The sequence below is a fragment of the Callospermophilus lateralis genome, chromosome 1 (assembly GCF_048772815.1).
Source record: "Callospermophilus lateralis isolate mCalLat2 chromosome 1, mCalLat2.hap1, whole genome shotgun sequence".
Lineage (NCBI taxonomy): Eukaryota > Metazoa > Chordata > Mammalia > Rodentia > Sciuridae > Callospermophilus > Callospermophilus lateralis.
Window position 1 is genome coordinate 70,569,275 of NC_135305.1, and position 21,458 is coordinate 70,590,732.

Genomic DNA, 21,458 nt, shown 5'->3' on the forward strand with positions numbered 1-21,458 from the left:
AGCTGAACGATTTTGGTAGTGACACAGAAAAAGAGGTGGCAGAATACTTATTACAGATAATTTTAACAGTCAAGATGAAAAATAATAAGGGATTAAATTTAATATCATAAAGTATTACAGAAGACAGAACTAATCTCAGAAGGTTACCTTGAGCCCACAGAGATCACAGAAATAAACCAATATATAAAACAAGAATTGTACCCCTCCCTTAATTCTCCCTTTCCTACTTGTAAGTCTATAATTCTGAATCTTCAGGCCCTTTATCTTCTAAATTCCTTTAATATTCTCTGTTCTAGGTTGCGTTATTTTTCTTCAAAAATGAACATCCAAGCCTTCTTTTATTTTGGTACCTTACAGAAACAGTCATAAAAAAAGTTCATATGCTCCCTTCATAATCCTACTTCTAAGGCATTATTTTAAAGATATATTCCAAAATACAAGAGTCATTCCTCACATTATTACTTAGCAAATGCGAAAAACTTCAAAGTACTCACGAGTCTAACAATAAGGATTAGACAAGTGCATTAGGGCCTTAGACCTCAAAGCCAGGAAAATTTATTAGTATTTCAAATCCTTAGGATTTGAAAATTTATTTTCATCTTCCATTTTACTCTTTGATTTGGCATTCATAAATAACAGAAACAAACTTGAGAAATACATCTCATATCTGAGGGTATACATATTATTGTTGTTATTTATTCATCAAACAAGATACTTATCAAGTGTCCTAGTCATTAATCATTGAACATTTAAAAATTTAACTAGATTCAATAATTTTAAAGTAGAGCAAGTATATGTTAAATAGTTCAAATTGTACAAAAAGTCCTGTTATTGAAGGAAATATACTCCCCTATCCCACTTCCTGAATTCTGTTTCCAGAATTAATCAATATACACAATTTCTTGTGTACCCTGCCAAAATTTTCTTCCTTTATATTGTGATAACTGTTGTTAAAAAAAAAAATAGGGGCATTTATATGGAAGATCTATCCATTGGTGAAAAAAGTGTGGTAAAGTCACCCAGAATTATTGCGTTGAGGTCTATTTGACTCTTGAACTTGAAAAGAGTCTTATTGATGAATGTAGATGCTCCATTGTTAGGGATATATATATATATATATATATTTATAACTGTTCTGTCTTGTTGATGTATGGTTCCTTAAGCAGTATGAAATGTCAATCTTTACCCTTTTTGATTAACTTTGGCTTAAAGTCTACTTTATTTGATATGAGGATGGAAAACCCTGCTTGCTTACATAGACCATGTGAATAATATATTTTAGCCCAACCTTTCACCTTCAGTCTGTGGATGTCTTTTCCTATGAAATGGGTCTCTTGAAAGCAGCATATTGTTGGGTCTTTTTTTAAAATCCAAACTACCAGTCTATGTCTTTTGATTGATGTGTTTAGGCCATTAGCATTTAGGGTAATTATTGAGACATGATTTGTATTACCGGTCATTTTTGTTTATTTTTGGTATTTAGCTTGACTTGGTTTCTCCTTTGGTTGGCTTTTTATTTATTGTAGTTCTTCCCTTTGCAGATTTTCATTGTTGTTTTTCATTTCCTCCTTGTGGAATATTTTGCCAAGAATGTTCTATAATACAGGCTTTCTTGCTGTAAATTCTTTTAGCTTTTGTTTATTTTTATTTCATTGTCAAATTTGAAGCTTAATTTTGCCTGATACAGAAATAAATAATACAATCAATAACTTAGACTTAAATGATATATAGAGAGTAAATTATCCATCAACAAGCCAACACACTTTCTTCTCAGCAGCACATGATGCTTCTCAAAAATAGACCATATATTATGACACAAAGCAAACTGTAGCAAATATAAAAAAGCAAAATACTACCCTGCATTCTATCAGATCACAATGGAATAGAATCAGAAATCGATGATAAAATAAAGGTACCCCAACATCTGGAGACTAAATAATATGCTATTGAATGAATAGTGGGTTGCAAAAGACATCAAAGAGGAGATTAAAAAATTCTTAGAAGTGAATGAGAACACAGATACAATGTATCAAAATCTCTGAGACAACATAAAGGGAGTTCTAAGAGGAAAGTTCATTGCATGGAGTTCATTCCTTCAAAGAAGAAAAAGTCAACAAATAAATGACCTAACATTACATTTCAAATCCCTAGAAAGAGAAGAATAAATCAACCCCCAAAGCAGTAGGAGACAGGAAATAAATAAAATCAGAGCTGAGATCAACGAAATTGAAACAAAATAAATAATTGAAAAAATTGACAAAACAAAAAGTTGGTTCTTTGAAATAGTAAATAAAATTGATAAACCATTAACCATGCTAATGAAGAGAAAGAGAGAGGAAACTCAAATTACTAACATCCGTGATGAAAAAAGGAAATATTACTATAGACACTACAGAAATACAGAAGATAATTAGAAATCATTTTTAAAATTTGTACTCTAATAAAATAAAAAATTTTGAAGGTATCAACAAATTTCTAGAGGCATATGATATTCCCAAACTAAATCAGGATGATATACACAATTTAAACAGATCAATTTCAAGCAAGGAAATAGAGGACGCCATCAGAAGCCCACCAACCAAGAAAAGCCCAGGACCAGATGAGTTCTACAAGACCTTTAAAGAAGGTCTAACACCAATATTTCTCAAACTATTTCATGATTTAGAAAAAGAGGGAACACTTCCAAACATATTCTATGAGACCAATATCACCAAAGACACATCAAAGAAAAAAAACTTCAGACCAATATAGATGCAAAAATTCTCAATTAAAAAATCCTGGCAAATCAAATTAAAAAAACATATCAAAAAGATAGTGCACCATGATCAAGTAGGGTTCATCCCAGGGATGCAAGGTTGGTTCAACATACAGAAATCAATAAATGAAATTCATCACATCAATAGACTCAAAGATAAAAATCATATGATCATCTCAACAGATGCTGAGAAATCATTTGATAAATTACAGCATCCCTTCATATTCAAAACGCTAGAAAAACTAGGGATAACAGGAACATACCTCAACATTGTAAGGGTGATCTATGTTAAGCCCCAGGCCAACATCATTCTAAATAGAGAAAAACTGAAAGCATTTCCTCTAAAAACTGGAATAAGACAGGGATGCCCTCTTTCACCAATTCTATTTAACATAATTCTTGAAACATTGGCCAGAGCAATCAGACAGTGAAAGAAATTAAAGGAATACGGATAGAAAAAGAAGGACTCAAATTATCACTAATTGTAGACAACATGATTCTATACCTAGGAGACCCAAAACATTCCACCAGAAAACTCTTAGAATAAATGAATTCAGCAAAGTAGCTGAATATAAAATCAACACCCATAAATCAAAGGCATTTCTGTACATTAGTGACAAATCTGCTGAAAGAGAAATTATGAAAACCACCCCATTTACAATAGTCTCAAAAAAAAATTTAATGAAAGAAGTGAAAGACCTCTACAATGAAAATTACAACATCCTAAAGAAAGAAATTAAAGAATACCTTAGAAGATGGAAAGATCTACCTCGTTCTTGGATAGGCAGAATTAATATTGTCAAAATGACCATACTACCAAAAGCACTATAGAGATTCACCGCAATCCCAATCAAAATCCCAATGACATCCCTTATAAGAAATAGAAAAAGCAACCTTTATACTCAGAAAAATGAGATATTATATCCCATTTGATTCAAATGTATGATGTCAAGGTCATTGTACTATCATGTGTAACTAATTAAAACAAATAAAAAAATAAAAATAAAGCAATCATGAAACTCATCTGGAAAAATAAGAGACCAAGAATAATCAAAGTAATCCTTATCAAGAAGAGTGAAACTGGTGGCATAACTATACCATACCTTAAACTATAGTACAGAACAACAGTAACAAAAACAGCATGGTATTGGCACCAAAAATAAACTGGTAGACCAATGGTACAGATTAGAGGACACAGAGTCTAACCCACATAACTACAGTTATCTTATATTATACAAAGGTGCCAAAAACATACATTGGAGAAAAGATAGCCTCTTCAACAAATGGTGTTAGTAAAACTAGAAATCCACATGCAACAAAATGAAATTAAACCTCTATCTCTCACCATGCACAAAACTCAACACAAAGTAGATCAAGTACCTAGGAAGTAAACTAGAGACCTTGCACTTAATAGAAGAAAAAGTAGGCCCAAATCTCCATCATGTTGGGTTAGGCCCCAACTTTCTTAATAAGACTCCTATAGCACAAGAATTAAAAACAAGAATCAATAAATGGGATGGATTCAAACTAAAAAAAAAAAAAAAAGCGTCTTCTCAGCAAAAGAAACAATCTGTGAGGTGAATAGAGAGCCTACAAAATGGGAGCAAATCTTTACCACAAGCACATCAGATGGAGCACTAATCTGTAGGATATATAAAGCACTCAAAAAACCAAATAGTCTAATCAATAAATGGGCCAAGGACCTGAACAGACACTTCTCAGAAGAGGAAATACAATCAATCAACAAACATATGAAAAAAAATTTCAGCATCTCTAGCAATTAGAGAAATGCAAATCAAAACTACTTTAAGATTTCATCTCACTCCAGTCACAATGGCAGCTATCAAGAATGCAAACAACAATAAGTGCTGGTGAGGATGTGGGGGAAAAGGCACAGTCATACATTGTTGGTGGACCTGAAAATTGGTGCAGCCAATCTGGAAAGCAGTATAAAGATTCCTTGGAGAACTCGGAATGGAACCACCATTATACCCAGCTATCCCACTCCTCAGTTTATACCCAAAGGACTTAAATACAGCATACCTCAGGAACACAGCCATATCAATGTTTATAGTGGCATAGTTCACAATAGCTAAATTGTGGAACCAACACAGATGCCCTTCGGTCGATGAATGGATAGGGAAACTTTGATATATATATATACAATGAAACATTACTCAGCATTAAAAGAGAATAAAATCATGGCATCTGCAGGTAAATGGATGGAGTTGGAGAATATAATGCTAAGTGAAGTAAGCCAATCCCCAAACCAAAGGTTGAATGTTTTCTTTGATATGAGGATGCTGACTCATAATGGTGATGGTGGGGGGAGCATGGGAGGAAAGGAGAAATTTTAGATAGGGCAAAGGGGAGGGAGGGGAAGGAAGGGGGCAAGGGAGTAGGAATGATGGTGGAATGAGTTAGACATCATTACCCTAAGTACATATATGAAGACACGAATGGTGTGAAAATACTTTATGTACAATCAGTGACTTGAAAAATTGTGCTCTATATGTGTAATATGAAATAAACTGCATTCTGCCATCATGTATAACAAATTAGAATAAATAAATAATTTTTAAAAAGAAAGTAAATAGGGGCTGGGGCTATAGCTCAGTGCCAGAGTGCTTGCTAGCATGTGTGAGGCACTGGTTTGATCCTCAGCACCACATAAAAAATAAATTAATATGGGGTTGGGAATGTGGCTCAAGCGGTAGCACGCTTGCCTGGCATGTGTGGGGCGCTGGGTTCGATCCTCAGCACCACATAAAAATAAAATAAAGATGTTGTGTCCACCAAAAACTAACAAATAAATATTAAAAAATTCTCTCTCTCTCTCTCTTAAAAAATGTAAATTAATAAACATAGATATTGTGTGTCCCTCTACAACTAAAATAAAATGAAGCAGAGACAGATGTAAAAATAATAAAGGATAATTGGCTATGGAAGGCATTTCTAAAAAAATAATATTTAAGATTTGAAAGAGAAAAGAAGGTAAAGTGAAAATGGAGAGAGAGTGCTCCTTGTAGAGGGATGATCATACGTAAAAGTCCCACAATAAGAAAGAGCTTAGGGTTATGAAGAAACAAGAAGCCCAGTGTATCTGAAGCCAGTACAGTCAGGTGTAGCCAGAGGTGAGAAAGGATAGACAGGCAGCAGTTATGAAGGCTGCGATAAAGTACACTTATGCTTTAGAAACATATGTAATGAGAACCTGGTGTGGAATTCTTAATAAAGAGAACATGAAAAAATTGCCATTTTAGAAAAGTACACTTGATCTTGCCTGAAAAATGGTACTGGGAAGAAAAAGAGCAGAACTAATGAGCCCAGCTAATGGCTACTGCAGCTATGAAAGCAAGAAATAACAGAAGCTAATGCTAACATGGTTGCAATAGAGATGGGGAAAAGTAGGAAACAAGCAAAAAACACTGTATCTTGAAGTATAAGAAGTAATAAGCCAGGATGTTATGTTAGATGTAGGGGGATAAGGGAAATGAGGATGATGGACAGCTTCTGATTGTCTGATCTCAGAGACTACAGAAGATGGGGCTCTGTACTGAGATCAATTAAAGAGAGAAGGGAAGAAAAAATAGCCACTGATAACTGTCTTTTATACAATCCATGAACAGCTTTAATGCTACTCTTTGTTTTTCATAAAGATTTGGCTTATTTTCTGGTAATAAATACTTGCTTTCAGTCTGGAAGAACTTCTTTTAATATTTCTTACGAGATAGGTATGCTAGCAACAAATTCTTTCAGTTTTTTGTCTGGAAATGTCTTTACTGTGCTTTGAAAGTTGAAATAAAATTTAAGATTCTTGGTTAATAGTCTTTACTTTTTTCTTTCAGACTTTTAATCTGTCCTCCCACTACCTTCTCACCTCTACTGTTTCATATGAGAAGTCAAGAGACAATCTTAATGCGCTTCCCTCAGACATAAGGAATTGTTTTTCTCTTGCTGCTTTCAACGAGATTTTGTTTTTTCTTTCATCATTTTCACAAAGATGTGCCTGGGTGTGTGTCTCTTTCTGTTCCTCATGTCAGTGTTGTTGAGCTTCTTGGATTTGTGATATTTTTATCAACTCTGGAAAGTTATGTATCTATTTTTATGTATCTATATTTATGTATGTATGTTATATATCTATATTTATTCATATATAAAAATACATAGAATATATAAATACATATTTATATAAGTAGATATAAACATATAAATATAATATACATTAAATATAATACAAATATTAAATATTATACAAAGATATATATAAAGATACATATATAGATATATAATATATAAATATATTATAGATATATAATATATTATATATATATAATTGTAAATTTCTATCTCTATTCTTCCAGGACTACTATTGTGCATATGGTTTTTTTTGTTCTATTTTTTAAATTTTTAGTTATAAATGGACATACCTTTATTATATTTATTTATTTTTATGTGGTGCTTAGAATCAAACCCAGAGCCTCACACATGCCAGGTGAGTGCTCTACCACTGAGTCACAACCCCAGACCATATGTTTGTTCTTAATAGTATTCCTGAGGTTCTGTTCATTTTTCTTTGTTCTTTCTCCACAAGTCTCCATATTTTCCAAGACCTTCCTTCAGTGTGAATTTCCACATGCTGTTTCTAATTAGATTAGTTCCTTTCAGGAGAATTTCAGTTTAACTCTATAGGGACTGCCTCTCTGTGGGCAAATCTCTGAGCCACCATTCCAGAGCTGGAACATCTATAAAAGACACCTTCTGTGGAGTGACATCACTGATTTATAAATAAGGTGCTGGGTTAGAGCAGTATCTGAGTTCTGGTTGCTATAATGCAGTACCATACAGACTAGATAACTTACAAACAACATAAATATATTTCTCACAGTTTTGAAGAGTGGAAGTCTGAGGCCAAGGTGCTGGCATGGTTGGGTTCTGGGGAGGATCCAGGTAGTAGTCTACCTGTCTTCTGACAATATCCTCATATGGTGGGAAGAGGGCAAAAGAGCTTGCTGGGATGTCTTTTACAAGGATATAAATGATAGTCATGAGAGCTCCTTACTGATGGTTTAATTACCTCCCAGAGGTTCTAATTCCTATTTCCATGATATTGGGAGTTATAATGTTAACACATGAATTTTGAGGAGGGATGCAAACATTTAATCCACTATCGGTAGTAATCTCTGGAACTGTCACTTGCTTCTCCCAAATAAAAGTCTCTACCCTATTAGCAAACCAGGGTAACATCAATCAGTGCCCCAATATTCTTATCCTTCTGCATCTGAGGTAGACCCTCTGCACTATGAGTGGGAATTGGATAGAAGAAGGGAGTCTCCAACCTCTCAGCTACTTGCAGGAATTCAGTCTGTGCATCTCCAAGTTGGGGGGATGAGAGAGGGTAGTGGCCTGTGAGATATTATATTCCTTGACTGGGAGCTAAGAGAAAGGGGAACTCCATCTCTTTGGCTTGGATTGGAGCTTCCATCATGCTGAGCTCAAGCAGGCAAAAAGGAGGAAGTGGGTTATGGTACAACTGCACTTATAGAATGTAGTCATCATTCTTGAATGCAGGTTTCTTCACTGGCTCTATGCTCTTAGGAAAATCTCTAGATGCTAATCCCCCTTTAAATATAATTTTCATCAGTTATTGTTGTTTCAACTTGGAGCAGGTTGTTGTAGCTTCTCACATCACCATTCTGTAGCAAACTCTCCAAATACTATCTCAGGACAGTACTTCCACACTTTGTATGTGTTTGGAAGGTAAGGGCTAAGGGCAAAATTTAATTGGTAGGTTTTTAAAGCTTGTCCTACAAATTCACCAATATCCTGAGCTCAGCAAAACTTCTTAAAGATGGTGTTATTAGATTATTTCAGAAAATCACCTTCAATAAAATCTACTCATTTCCGAAATACCTACAACTTCGATATTATTAAAGCAAGAATTTTTTACCTCTATTCACCCCTAAGTACTTGACTTAGAAAATTAATCATTTAAATTTTTGCTACAGGCACTGGAATGCTATAAGTTAAAACTGTAATTTAAGGTAATGGACTTTTTAAATAAATACACTAGCAGCTACATATCTGTTTTGAGTTCAACTCTGAGCCAGAGAAAATTTTCAAAGATACACCACGCAGTAAAATTCTGGCTGGATCTGGCAAGGTGTTTACATTGGGAAGTCAGAGCCCTGGGTCTCTGGAGCATAGGAACAAAAGGAGGGCAAAAGTTTAAAGGCATGATGTGAAGTGAGACAACACTGTCAGAAATGAGTCAATGAGCAAACTTCAGAGCATCTGGAAGAAAACAGAATGTAGAAATGAGCCAGGTTAGGTAATAAAATCAAGATGGCAACATGGGAACAGTGAGCAATAATATGCTGATCATGGGAAAAAGGAAGCCTACTTGCTCAGTCTTGATCCAGCAGGACCAGATGACCAAATTTACAGCTGTCCTTTAATACTGTCATCTTGCAGATCCAGACATCTATGTTATAAATATTGCTCCTGTCCAAATACGGAGATGCAATTCCTCTTTCACATGTACTTTACAAGTCATTTTAAAGTGAAAATAAAGAATGAGAGAGAAGAAAGAGAGCAACTGAAAAGTGAAGGGGAAAAGAATATTCTTCCATTCTTCTTTCTCAATAGGTCCATCTTAATTTCTGACTTTCAGCCTGTATTACTAAATTTGTGAGTATGGCTATTTCTCCCTTAAAGTAAATAAACTCTTAAAAATACAATTTTTTATATTATTGAGGATAATTCAAAGGGTCTGACAATAGGATCACCTTCTGATCATTACCTCCCTGACATCTTTCATCTTTGAATTGGATAACTCTGCTGGGATGCCTTACCTCTTGGTATGTATATAAAAAAAAAAGCATGAACAAATAATCTTGTGATTATAACTACCAGTCCACAGATCTCCTAGTTCCAAATTTCACAGTTTTGGGAAGGCTTTCATGTTTTTGTCAAAGAAGTGGTTAGACCACAACTAAGAGTCATAAAGAAAATAAGACCAGAGAAATACATGAATTTGTATTTGAGTGTAAAATGAAGGGATGTTAAGAGACATGAAATTTATTCATTTTCACTGAGTTCTACTTAGAAAAGAGTTGAGAGCTGGAGAGAAGTCATCCACATTTGGTGGCAGCTGTAATTTCAGGGGTGGATGAGACCATTCAGAGGCTTTTTAACATTTCCCTTTTGATTAATGGAGATTTTTCACCTTACACTTTTAGCTTCGTTCTGATTTAGGATCTCAACATTTCAAGGGTATATAATGGGATTATGTCAAGGTTAAAAAGATTTTGTGTATTTGTTCATTTTTACTGTAAATATTAATTATTTACATGTATTTCTTTTATCATGACCTCAAGTACCTAGGAATCCACTGGTGGAAAACCATTTCATAAGTATGTGTGCGCATGTGCATGTGAGAGAGAGTGTGTGTATATATGTGTGTGTATGTGTGTGTGTGTGTGTGTGTGTATGTGTGTGTGTGTGTGTATAGCATACTGATGGGACTTAGCACATGTTACCCTAAAATATGGCACACTATTTTTAGGAACATCATATATGCAGGAAGGTTACTCTTACCTTCCCTGCTCTTCTCCCCTAAAATAGGTCATCAGAATTTTATGTTAGAGGTGCTCTCCTTATACCCACAGGAAAACAGTATCTTTATCTCAGAAAATGAAAAGTCTGGCAGAGAAGAACCTGAATAAACAGGGCTTACTACATTTCCTCCAATTTATTACCATAATAAAATATTCCCATCATATATTATATGGAATTATATTACAAAATATAATTCTATCATATTTCTCCATGACTTCCCATTGTATGACAAATTAGTATTGAAAAACAGTAAAGTCTAACTGTTTCTTCTAAGGAAAGCTTCCTTGTCATGCAAAATTTACATTAAATACATCTGTATGCTCTTCTCTTACTAATTTGTCTTTTGTGATAGGGAAGTCAGTCATGAACTCAGGATGGGTGAGGAGATAGTATATTCCCTGTATTAGAAAAGCATATGTGGCTCTAATAACTAATTTAAAAAGAACTTATTGGAATACTTCCATATTCACATATATATTATCTTGCTGAAATATTTCTATGCGTGTGTGTGTATATATATATATATGTGTGTGTGTGTATGTGTGTATATATATATATATATATATATATATATATATATATATGATATAATCAGTAGGAATACTCTCTAGAAGGTTTTATATATATATATATATATATTATATATATATATCTAGAGAGTATTCCTACTGATTATATCAAAATCAGAAAAATGTAATTTAAAAATACCATTAAGCTCTAAACATTTCTTCTATTTGTTAACAATGGGTTTTTTTTTTTAAGATTACTGGTGGCTTTAAAGAATAGATAAGAGTCTAATTTAGTATCATATTTTGAACTATATTTTTTTCTTCAGTCAAGAGAAATGGTTTAGAAAAAAGAATTAAACAGATATGACAACCACATGTAATATAGCCCAGGTTTTCTTTTATTATTAAAATTGCCAAAATTTTAATAAGGTCTGTACATCATTATATCAATGTTAACTTCTGGATTTTGATCATCATACTCTAGCTATGTTACCATGTTCTGAAATAAAAGAGGCAATTTGTAAGAGAGGAAATTTGTTCTCAAGCAGTTCAGAAAAATAAATGCAAATATACAAGTACAATATGTATGTGAAATGTTTATATATATATATATATATATATATATATATATATATAATACGGATATATATACACATACGAATCAGGAGTACTGATGTAATCTTTAAGAATTATACCAACTCATTAATATTAATTTAAGTGTGTTTATGGTGGGAGTATATTTGGAGATAAAGGAAAAGTAATAAAATATTAACCTTTGGGAAATTAATAATTCTTTGCATTATTTTTGCTACTTTTATATAATTAGAATAAGTTGAATATTTTAAAAACTTGCAAAGAATTAAAAAGTGACCGTGGTTTAATGATTAGGAAAATCCAAAAATCAGTAAAACAATAACATACTATAAATCTAACCAATAGGTGGTGCCAGTAAGTACTACTTTTATTTCAATGCTATTAGAAAGCAAAATTTCTAAAAGCAATGCTAAAAAATTAGGGGCAATGATAAAATCTTTAAGAGTTATACCATTTTTGTAACACTGAATTACGTGATTACACTGATGTGTAGACAGGTTGCATTTAAGCAAAAATCATCAGCCAAATAAATAACAACATGCACTTTCTGCACAGCTAAACTGCTCTCCCTATGTACAGTAGAATTGGCAGGAAGATAACTATGTACACGCAGTTCATGAAAGCAAAAAGAAGGTTCTATAAGTTTATCTGATTAGCAAATATGATTTCTTTTAGTTGAAACTGCATGTATATTCAGATCCTTGGCCCATTTGTTGATTGGGTTATTTGTTTTTTCAGTGCTTAGCTTTTTGAGTTCTTTATATACCCCAGAGATTAGTGCTCTATCTGATGTGTGAGGGGTAAAGACACCTCTAAGAAGAGGATATACAATCAATCAATAAAAATATGAAAAAATTCTCATCATCTCTAGCAATCAGAGAAATGCAGATCAAAACTACTCTAAGATTTCATCTCACTCCAGTCAGAATGGCAGCCATTATGAAAATAAACAACAATAAGTGTTGGCAAGGATGTGGGGAAAAAGGTACACTCATACATTGCTGGTGGGACTGCAAATTGGTGCAGCCAATATGAAAAGCAGTATGGAGATTCCTTGGAAAACTGGAAATGGAATCACCATTTGACTCAGCTATCCCTCTCCTCGGCCTATACCCAAAGGATTTAAAAACAGCATACTACAGGAACACCGTCACAGTCACATCAATGTTTATAGCAGCACAATTCACAATAGCTAAACTGTGGAGCCAAACAGATGCCCTACAGTGGAGGAATGGATTAAAAAATGTGGCATATATACATATGGAATAAATATGGAATTTTACTCAGCAATAAAAGATAATAAAATTATGGCATTTGCAGGTAAATGGGTGGCATTGGAGATGATAATGCTAAGTGATTAGCTAATCCTCAGAAAACAAATGCCAAATGTTTTCTCTGATATAAGGAAGCTGAGTCATAAAGGGGGTGAGGAGGGGGAACATGGGACAAAGAGATGAATTCTAGATAGGGAAGAGAGGAGGAAGGGAAAGGGAGGAGGCAGGGGATTAGCAAGGATGGCGAAATGTGATGGTCATCATTATCCAAAGTACATGTATGAAGATAAGAATTGGGTGTCAACCTACTTTATAAACAGAGATATGAGAAATTGTGGTATATATGTATAATAAGAATTGTAATACAAAAAGTACACTCATAATAACATGAATTGGCCTGAACATACTTTATACAAAGATATGAAAAATTGTGCTCTATATGTGTAATAAGAATTGTAATACATTCTGCTGTTGTGTATTTAAAAAATAAATAAAAAAAGAAACTGCATGTATAAACTATAGAAAATAATAATTCATGAAGACATGATAAAAATATTTTAAAGTTTCTCTTGGGACATGAACAACTGCCAATGATTTTTATATACTTTGTCTAAGAACTGAATTTGCCCCAGTTAATCATATTGGCTTAGTCACATTCATAGAATTCAATCACTATCAGAGGTGACACTGTAATAAACATTTGTTCCATAAACCTAAATCAGGCTCATTTTAACAAATACTTCTAGAATTTCAAATTCTCAAAATATTGCTGTTGGATTTTCAAATTCCCACATAGAATACCTGAGAAATTTCAAATAACCCAGCCTAACTGAATCAAACTGAAGAGATATATTAATTATTTTTTACCTTTAAAAATTCCCTGGATCATTTGCAATTTCATCCCTATATCTAAACTCAACAAAAAGAGTGGTTAATGTACCTTTACAACATAAGTCTTAGGAAAAACCCCAGTTTAATCGATGAATCCTTTCACCTATTAAACAGACAAGATTACAACTCTAATAAGAGATATGGAGGATACCAGTGAAGCATAAAGGGCCTGGAAATTAGCTGGCAGAATTTGTTTCAAAGTAATTTCAAAGTTCTTCTTTTCTTCTTTTTTTAGTACCAAACCAAAGAATAGCAGAGGAAAAGCAGGAAGAAAAAAAAAAAAACAAAACAGCACTTTTTGAGTGAACTCAATTCTCTTGAAAATGTTTGTGCTGCTTCCATTTAATCAATTCTGTTTTCCAAGAAGAAAAAAGTGGGAAGTCAACAATATCCAGCCACTGTGATAACCAAACATTAGGCGCCCCAAGTTCCCACTTCAATTTCTTGTACTCTTGCTTCCTCTCCTATTTTAAAGGAAGTAATTAGAGTGCCTCCTTTTCAATAATGAAGCAATATGGATCCAGAACACCCACCTGGGCTTGTAACTCCCTTTCCCCAAGAAGGAAACAGATAAAGGTGACAAGAACAATGACTCACCAAGAATGGAGAACAGAAATTCTGGTAGGAAGAATACAAGCCTTTTTTAAAGGTTCATTTTGAGCTTTCTTTCTCTGGAGCAGTATTACAGAATGAGAAGGCTTAGGGCTGGGTGTGCCTAAGCTTAGGGCTTCAAAGAGTAAGAAGGGATCAGGGAGAGACCAGAGGGGTCTGTGCAGGGCTGGCTGGGACTCAGGCTTGACTGGAGAAGGATGGAGAAGGGCTGAGGTCATAAGAACAGGAGAGCAGGGCTCTGTAGCAGAAGCAAGGTAAAATGAGCACATATTTGGTTGCCAAGGACTTTAAGTATCATGGTAGACAGCAAAAAAATCATCATCACCGCACCAAAAGGAGGGGAAAGTATTCTATGAGGCCATTATATGCTACAATGATGATTTTTTACAACTTTTCCCAATGATAGCAACACAGTTTTCATTATAGTATAGTGTTTAGCAGAAAAATGAAGAATCAGGGAATAAAGTGGTTGGAGTCTCAGTTCCTGGTAAAGTCAATATTGCTGACAAAGCACATGGAACATGGGGAGTACTTTCCAAGGAGAAATGGCCCCAAGGAAGTAGAATATGCTGCTCATCCTTCCTGGAGTAATTTATGTAATCAGAAGGACAACAAACAATGAAAGGACCCCAGAAGGAGATATTAGAAATCAAATCTGTAAAGGGGAGATGGAAGAAACAAAATGTACGAGGAGTTGGTTCAATAATCCAATTTATCAAAAATCCAACTAATATTCTAAAAGTTTTCCTTAAGGAGATGAAATTGCTTCAATTTCTTATATTCCTGCTTCTTCTACTATTTCCTATCCATTTTTTAAAAACAATGAAACAAGGTAACTTAAGAGGAAAGGATAAAATATTCCAGATGATAGCTCAAAGTGAGATAAATAATGACAGCTAAAAGTGAATAATACATATACTTACTATGTATAAAGTTCTATGGTAAGTGCTTTGCATACATTTTTCTTTTTTAATCCTCCTATAATCTCTGGAAGATGATATTCTTATTATTCCAATGAAACTGATTCATACCTTCGATATCTTGCTTGCATAGGCAAAATTTTTAAAAAACCACACTATACTCTCAAAGAGATGATTCCTGTCTTTAAGCAGAGAGAATCTGTAGTCTGGTTTAATTGGAACCCTGACCCCTAAGGGAAGCCTTACAGGATACATATCACTGTCCTTAGGAATCTGTCTGGGATTAAATTAAAGCTCATCATCAAGATCTTCACTATGATCTAGGAGGCAACTGGGAATCACTTCAGAGTCTGGACAATGACCTATTCAAACAACCCAACAACAGATGAATCTTATTCTGCATGGGGCATATTCAAAAAGGGTAAGGATTGGGGGACCAATGACAAGTTAAGAAAGAAATGTACTGCAGTTGTCCTGGTTAGTGAAGAGGACATCTCTGCTGAGCACGGTGGTGCACCCCTGTAAACCTAGTGGCTCAGGAAGCTGAGGCAGGAGGATTGAGAATTCAAAGCCAGCCTCAGCAAAAGCAAAGCGCTAAGCAACTCAGTAAGACCCTGACTCTGAATAAAATATAAAATAGGGCTGGGGATATGGCTCAGTGGTTGAGTGCCCTGAGTTAAGTCACGGGTACCCCACTTCCTCACAAAAAGAGAACATCTATGATGGCAGGAAACAGGAAAGTCAGGAAACACAGGGGAAAATTCAGAAGGTGACAGTTAGTTTTATTATTATTTATTCACATAGAAGGCAAGTGCAAGCAAATAGAGAGTAATAGGACTTATGGGGGGCAGAGAATTAGCTCCCCAAAAGCTACAGTCCTCCATCTACAGTCAGTAGACAGAAAGAAAGTAGCAAGAAATAATGAACTTATTTGTAAGGTGTAAGATAAATTAGAGGAAAATGTTATCATGTAAACCAGGCCTGGGACAACACTGTCCCATAAAAATATCATGAGTTATGGGTGAAATTTAAAACTTTGTACTTACCACATTAAAAAATGTAAAAAGAAACATAATTTTAATAGTATGTTTTATTTAGCCCAATATATATACCATTTTAACAAGTTATCAATATAAAAACAATACTAACAGGATACTGTACATTCTATTAATAATATGAAGTCTTCAAAGTCTGACATCTAGTTTATAATATTCCTCCTGGCACTGCATTCAGCTAGTATGAATACTGCCTGGTAGCCACATGTGGGTAGTGGCGAGTGCCCACTGAACTGGAAGCACAGGTCTGCTCGATATTTAATGATAAAATAGTGGTCAGAGGTATCAGAAACACTGAAAGGTTCAGAATAGAACGATTGGATTTGGTGGAAGTCCACAGATTTGGTAAGGTAAGGTTTAAAATAGTAGCACATTTCCTACTTGAAGTGAAACCATTTGGTCCACACACAGTCAGCACTCCCATAATTCTTTATTGGGGAGAAGAGAAGACAAGCATGGAGAGAAGATTCTAAAATAAACTTATTACTCATGGAAGACACTTCTACTGTCTCCTCTTAGTCTTTTAGAGGCTTACCCTCAACATCCAGAAGCTCTAAGCCTCTTGTTTTTTTAGTGGTAGATATTGGACTTGGCCAAAGCAAATGACCATCTATATCAAATATAACCCATTACCTCCCCAACTCTTGGGAGAAGGAGGCCAACTCTTCATTTGACCTCACCATTCCTTTCAGCCAGAAATGCTGCCACATGTGTGAGCTGTGGATCCTTATGGTTCTCAAGAAATTGAACCACAAAGGCTTCTGGCTGCAGTTACTTTCTCTTTGCGGGATACATTGGCCTAGAGAGATGTGCATGAGTCTGAAAAGAAAAGCTGGTCTGAATTTAAACTGGTTCTCCTAATTACTAGTAAAGTTGGACTATCACACAAATATCTATTTATATTCAAGAGCTTTAAAATTACTTCTAAAAACAATGCATTCCATTTAAATAATGGCTTGTTTAATTTGAGGTTTCTTTATGTCAGCTGAAACACACAAATGCATATTATTTTGCTTCAATGTCTGACTGAAGGGTGAATAGGCACAAACAATATTCACCAAGTTTTTGCTAATAATCACATGTAAAGGAGTCACTATATATGCTATACAATCTACTTACACCATATAATGTCACATAGTCTATGATGTGTAACTACTGTAATACAAGTCTGCATGCCATATATTACATATAACTTAGAGTGGCATATAGAACATGAGTTGCTTTCTGAACAAGCATACGTACATTTTATCTATGTGACTCTACAGTCATCATCACTTCCTCAGCCCACTTCAATATGTGAACCTGTATGTTGGTTACCCAGTACAATAATGCTGCTTACAGCAGATTACATACAATGAGGCATCCTGTAATTGGACTTTCCTGTCAGACTTCTGTTTATCAAACCTACAGTCATGAACCCAGACATACTATCATTTAGGTTTTAGCAGTAAGTAAAAATTTATAGACTTGGCATCACTGAACAAATTCAGATCCGTAACTTTGTTTTAAGCCAGAATGAAATACATTTTTTTTTCTGAAAATTTATACTTATAGGCCTATCACACACAGTACCAGGAGATGTACCACAGTGCTTACTAAGCATTTTTAAAATTAGGAAGACAAAGAGAAAAAACCAAGAGGTTGACCATTTCCTTTTGACCTAAACAAAAGGCCTGAAATAAAAAGTGTAGGGCCAAGTTAGCCAGTTCCATATACTCACCTGCATTGGAGCCAGTCAAATTATAGCGTGCATTCAGCTTCTTGATGATGTTCTCATGGATTTGGTACCATTCACTTTCTGTATTACACCTATGAAAATAATCACTTGGTTAAACTTTACTGAAACATGGATTAAGCAATGATCTTGAATGCACACTTGCTCTTTTTGTTATGAACACTACAAGGTACTTCCCTAAATCTCCTTAGAATTTCTCGAAATTTGCTGTAAACAACTGATGATTTTAGTATGGCTATGCCAAGATGTGAAGTAATGCCCACGCCTGGTGAGGCATGGCCACCTCATCAAAGCAACAGCTGGGATGAACTCATAGGTTAAAAGTGGCCCCCAAAGAGAAAAAAACGCCGGAGAACAATGTATACAGTGGAAAATAGAAGAAGTCATCCCACCTATCCAATTGTGAAACATCAATTGCCACTTAGTACATTGGCTTCCACTTTCCTTATTTCAACCCAGTGGGGAAGGAAGAAAGAAGGGTTACTATCCTATTAGATAGTTAAGTGACTCTAGAGCATATGCTCTTTAACAATAACACCAAAAAACTCCATATAAAATCAAAAGCCCCCTTCTAGTCTCAGACAAGGTATCTGTTACTGTTCTTAAGAGTGCCAGATAGACTAGGGGCTTGGTCACCTTAACATTTAGAAATTTCTTTAAAAATTGTTTCTAATAAGCACTTCCTGGAGTGTTTTACTAAATTCCTGGTTCCTCTCTATTGTGCAGTGACTGTTTTGACTGGTTAGTATTCTCTTGAAATGGCCTCATGATTTGCTGAATTGTCATTTTTAAGGGATTTCTCTTCTAGGAAGAATTACCCAAAGCCTTATTTGATGCTTAAGAAAAAAATCAGAAAATAAAATACCACGAAGACCAGCACAATTTATTTTTATGAGAGTGAATGTCTGCCATAGGCAGAGCCAGGATTCATGGGTCTCCCTCATCTGACTGCATAATCAAGGGTGATGCATGTAACTGTCAGCCCCTCAGCGTTCCCTGTGGCAAGATAAACATGGCCCTTACAACCCACACCTGGAAAGACTATTCTAAGAAGAGACTGTGTTTTCAAAGAATTTCAATTTTCATAAAGAGCAACAGCACATACCACCATATATTACTATATAGTAGTATGAAGTAACATCTGGAAGAACACAACCTGATACCCTGAGAGCTCTAGTTCTGGAATTGGACAGTCTTGATTTCAAATCTGGTTCTCATTCTTTTTAGCAGCATGACATTGAGCAAGTCATTTAACTGTCCCCTTATGAGTAAAACTGAGATTACAGCATCTGTTTCATGGTTTGTTTTGAGGAAAAAAATGACACAATAGGCTTAACATGCTGACCAGAGTCCCTGGTAAAGCACACAGTAAAGGTTGGCTGTTACTAATCATTTTTATTTCAAATAAATGATGTTTTAAAACTCACAGCAGAATCTGGAAATATTACTTATGGATTTCTTCCTTTTTATTTGTTCTTTTTAGTTATACATGACAACAGAATTTATTTGGACATAATTATAAAAGCATGGAATATAATTTGTTCTAATTCATTCCCTAGTACTTTCCCTTTCCCTTTCTTCCTCCTATCCCCTCCCCCATTCCCTGACCTCTACTCTATTAATCCTTCTGCTGTTATGGTTTTTTAAAACCATCTTCTGGATGTACACACGATGAGATTCACTATGGTATATTCATGTATGCACATAGGAAACGTAGGTCAGGTTCATTTCACTGTCTTTCCCTATCCCATCCCTTCTCCCTCTCCCTTCAATCCCCTTTGTCTACTCCATTGATTTTTCTTCTAATCTTTTTTTTTTTCTTATTTTGGATTAGCTTCCACATATCCAGAGAAAACATTGAACCTTTGACTTTTGGGGACTGGTTTATTTCACTTAAGTATGAGAATCTCCAATTCCATCCATTTACCAGCAAATGCCATAAAGTCATATTACTTTATGGCTGAACAATACTCTATTGTGTATATGTACCACATTTTCTTCATCCATTCATCTGTTGAAAGGTACTTAGGTTGGCTCCATAGCTTAGCTATCGTGAATTGTGCTACTATAAACACTAATGTGGCTGTAGTACTGTAGTATGCTGATTTAAAATCCATTGGATATATACCAAGGAGTGGGATAGCTGGGTCATATGATGGCTTCATTCCTAGTTTTTTGAGGAATCTATGTATTGCTTTCCAGCCTGGTTGCATCAGTTTGTAGTCCCACCAACAATGTATGGAGAGACCAGAAGGTAGTTACTACAGATTTAAGTCCAGCCATTAAAAATGAGGGTTGACTTGTGACAAAAAGAGTAACAAGTTATGCTACTCACTAGCTTAAAAAGTTTTCAAGTTTAAAATCAAGGTCACAGGTTTTATCCCTCTTAAGAAGGGATAAAGAGAATTTCCAGTCCCAAACCACAGGATGTAGATAAATCTTTGTCAATTACTTAACTTGCTACAGAGGTCACCACTTGGTGGAGAGTAGATAAATCCATGAAACACTGCTGTAGTGGGTAAAAAATAAGCAATTGAAGTATGTGTCCCATAGGGGGTGGGCTGGTTGTGACCATCATATATGAAAAAACTGTTGGCATATGTTAGATCTAGCAACACAAACTCTGGAATAAAAGACAAAAGCAAGGTTGCTTGTGGAGGTAGCCAGGAGTTGGCCCTCAAAACAGGAATGCGGATACCCCAGGGGTTGGCTCCGACCATGTCTTTCTACTTCAGCTCTCAATTCTCAGATGTGTGGGGAGGTGAACAGGGTAGGCTGATTCAAACCATGTGCATTTAAGAAATCATTTAACTTAGAATTTGGATTATGTCAAGTGATTTTCTTCGCAGAGCATTATGGGTTATACTGAGTCCCCCTCCAAAAAGATAATGTTGATATCCTAACTTCAAGTACCTCAGAATGTGACCTTATTTGGAAAGAGGATCGTTACAGAAGTTATCAGGTGATAATGAGGTCACTGGTGTGAACCTCAATCCAGTACAACTGTCTTTATAAAAGGAAAAAATTAGACACAGAGATAGCCAAGCACATAAGGAGAATGCTGTGTAAAGATGAAGGGAGAGCTCAGGATGACAATAACTACAAGAACATCAAGGTCACATGGAACATCAAAGGTCACTAACAACCAACCAGAAGCTAGGAGAGAGGCATGAAAATGATTCTCCCTCACAGTCCCCAGAAGGAACCAACTCTGCCAACATGTTATCTCAGACTACTAGCCTCCAGGACTATGAGACAATAAATTTTTGTTGTTTAAGACACACTTTTATAGTATTTTACTACAGCAGGCCAGTTTAATATATGGAGTAGGAGGGTAATCACGTGAGCTTCCCTGTCTTAGTTCTCATTCATTTTTATTACAAAGTGCAGTATTTCCACTTTCCAAGAATGAATTAATTAATTATGAAAGATATACTAGGTATTCAAATTCAGTGGAAGTATGCTACACAGTACATGGCCTACCCAATCAATA

At 35.0% G+C, this 21,458-nt stretch overlaps 1 protein-coding gene across 1 annotated transcript in view; it reads right to left on the reverse strand.

Moving 5' to 3' along the window:
- Window positions 1–21,458, reverse strand: part of Dock4 (dedicator of cytokinesis 4) — a 445,040-nt gene that overhangs the window by 191,152 nt on the left and 232,430 nt on the right. The window contains exon 12 of the mRNA XM_076835166.2: window positions 17,951–18,039. Within this exon, the coding sequence (XP_076691281.1) occupies window positions 17,951–18,039 (89 nt within the window). The remainder of the gene's footprint in view (window positions 1–17,950; window positions 18,040–21,458) is intronic.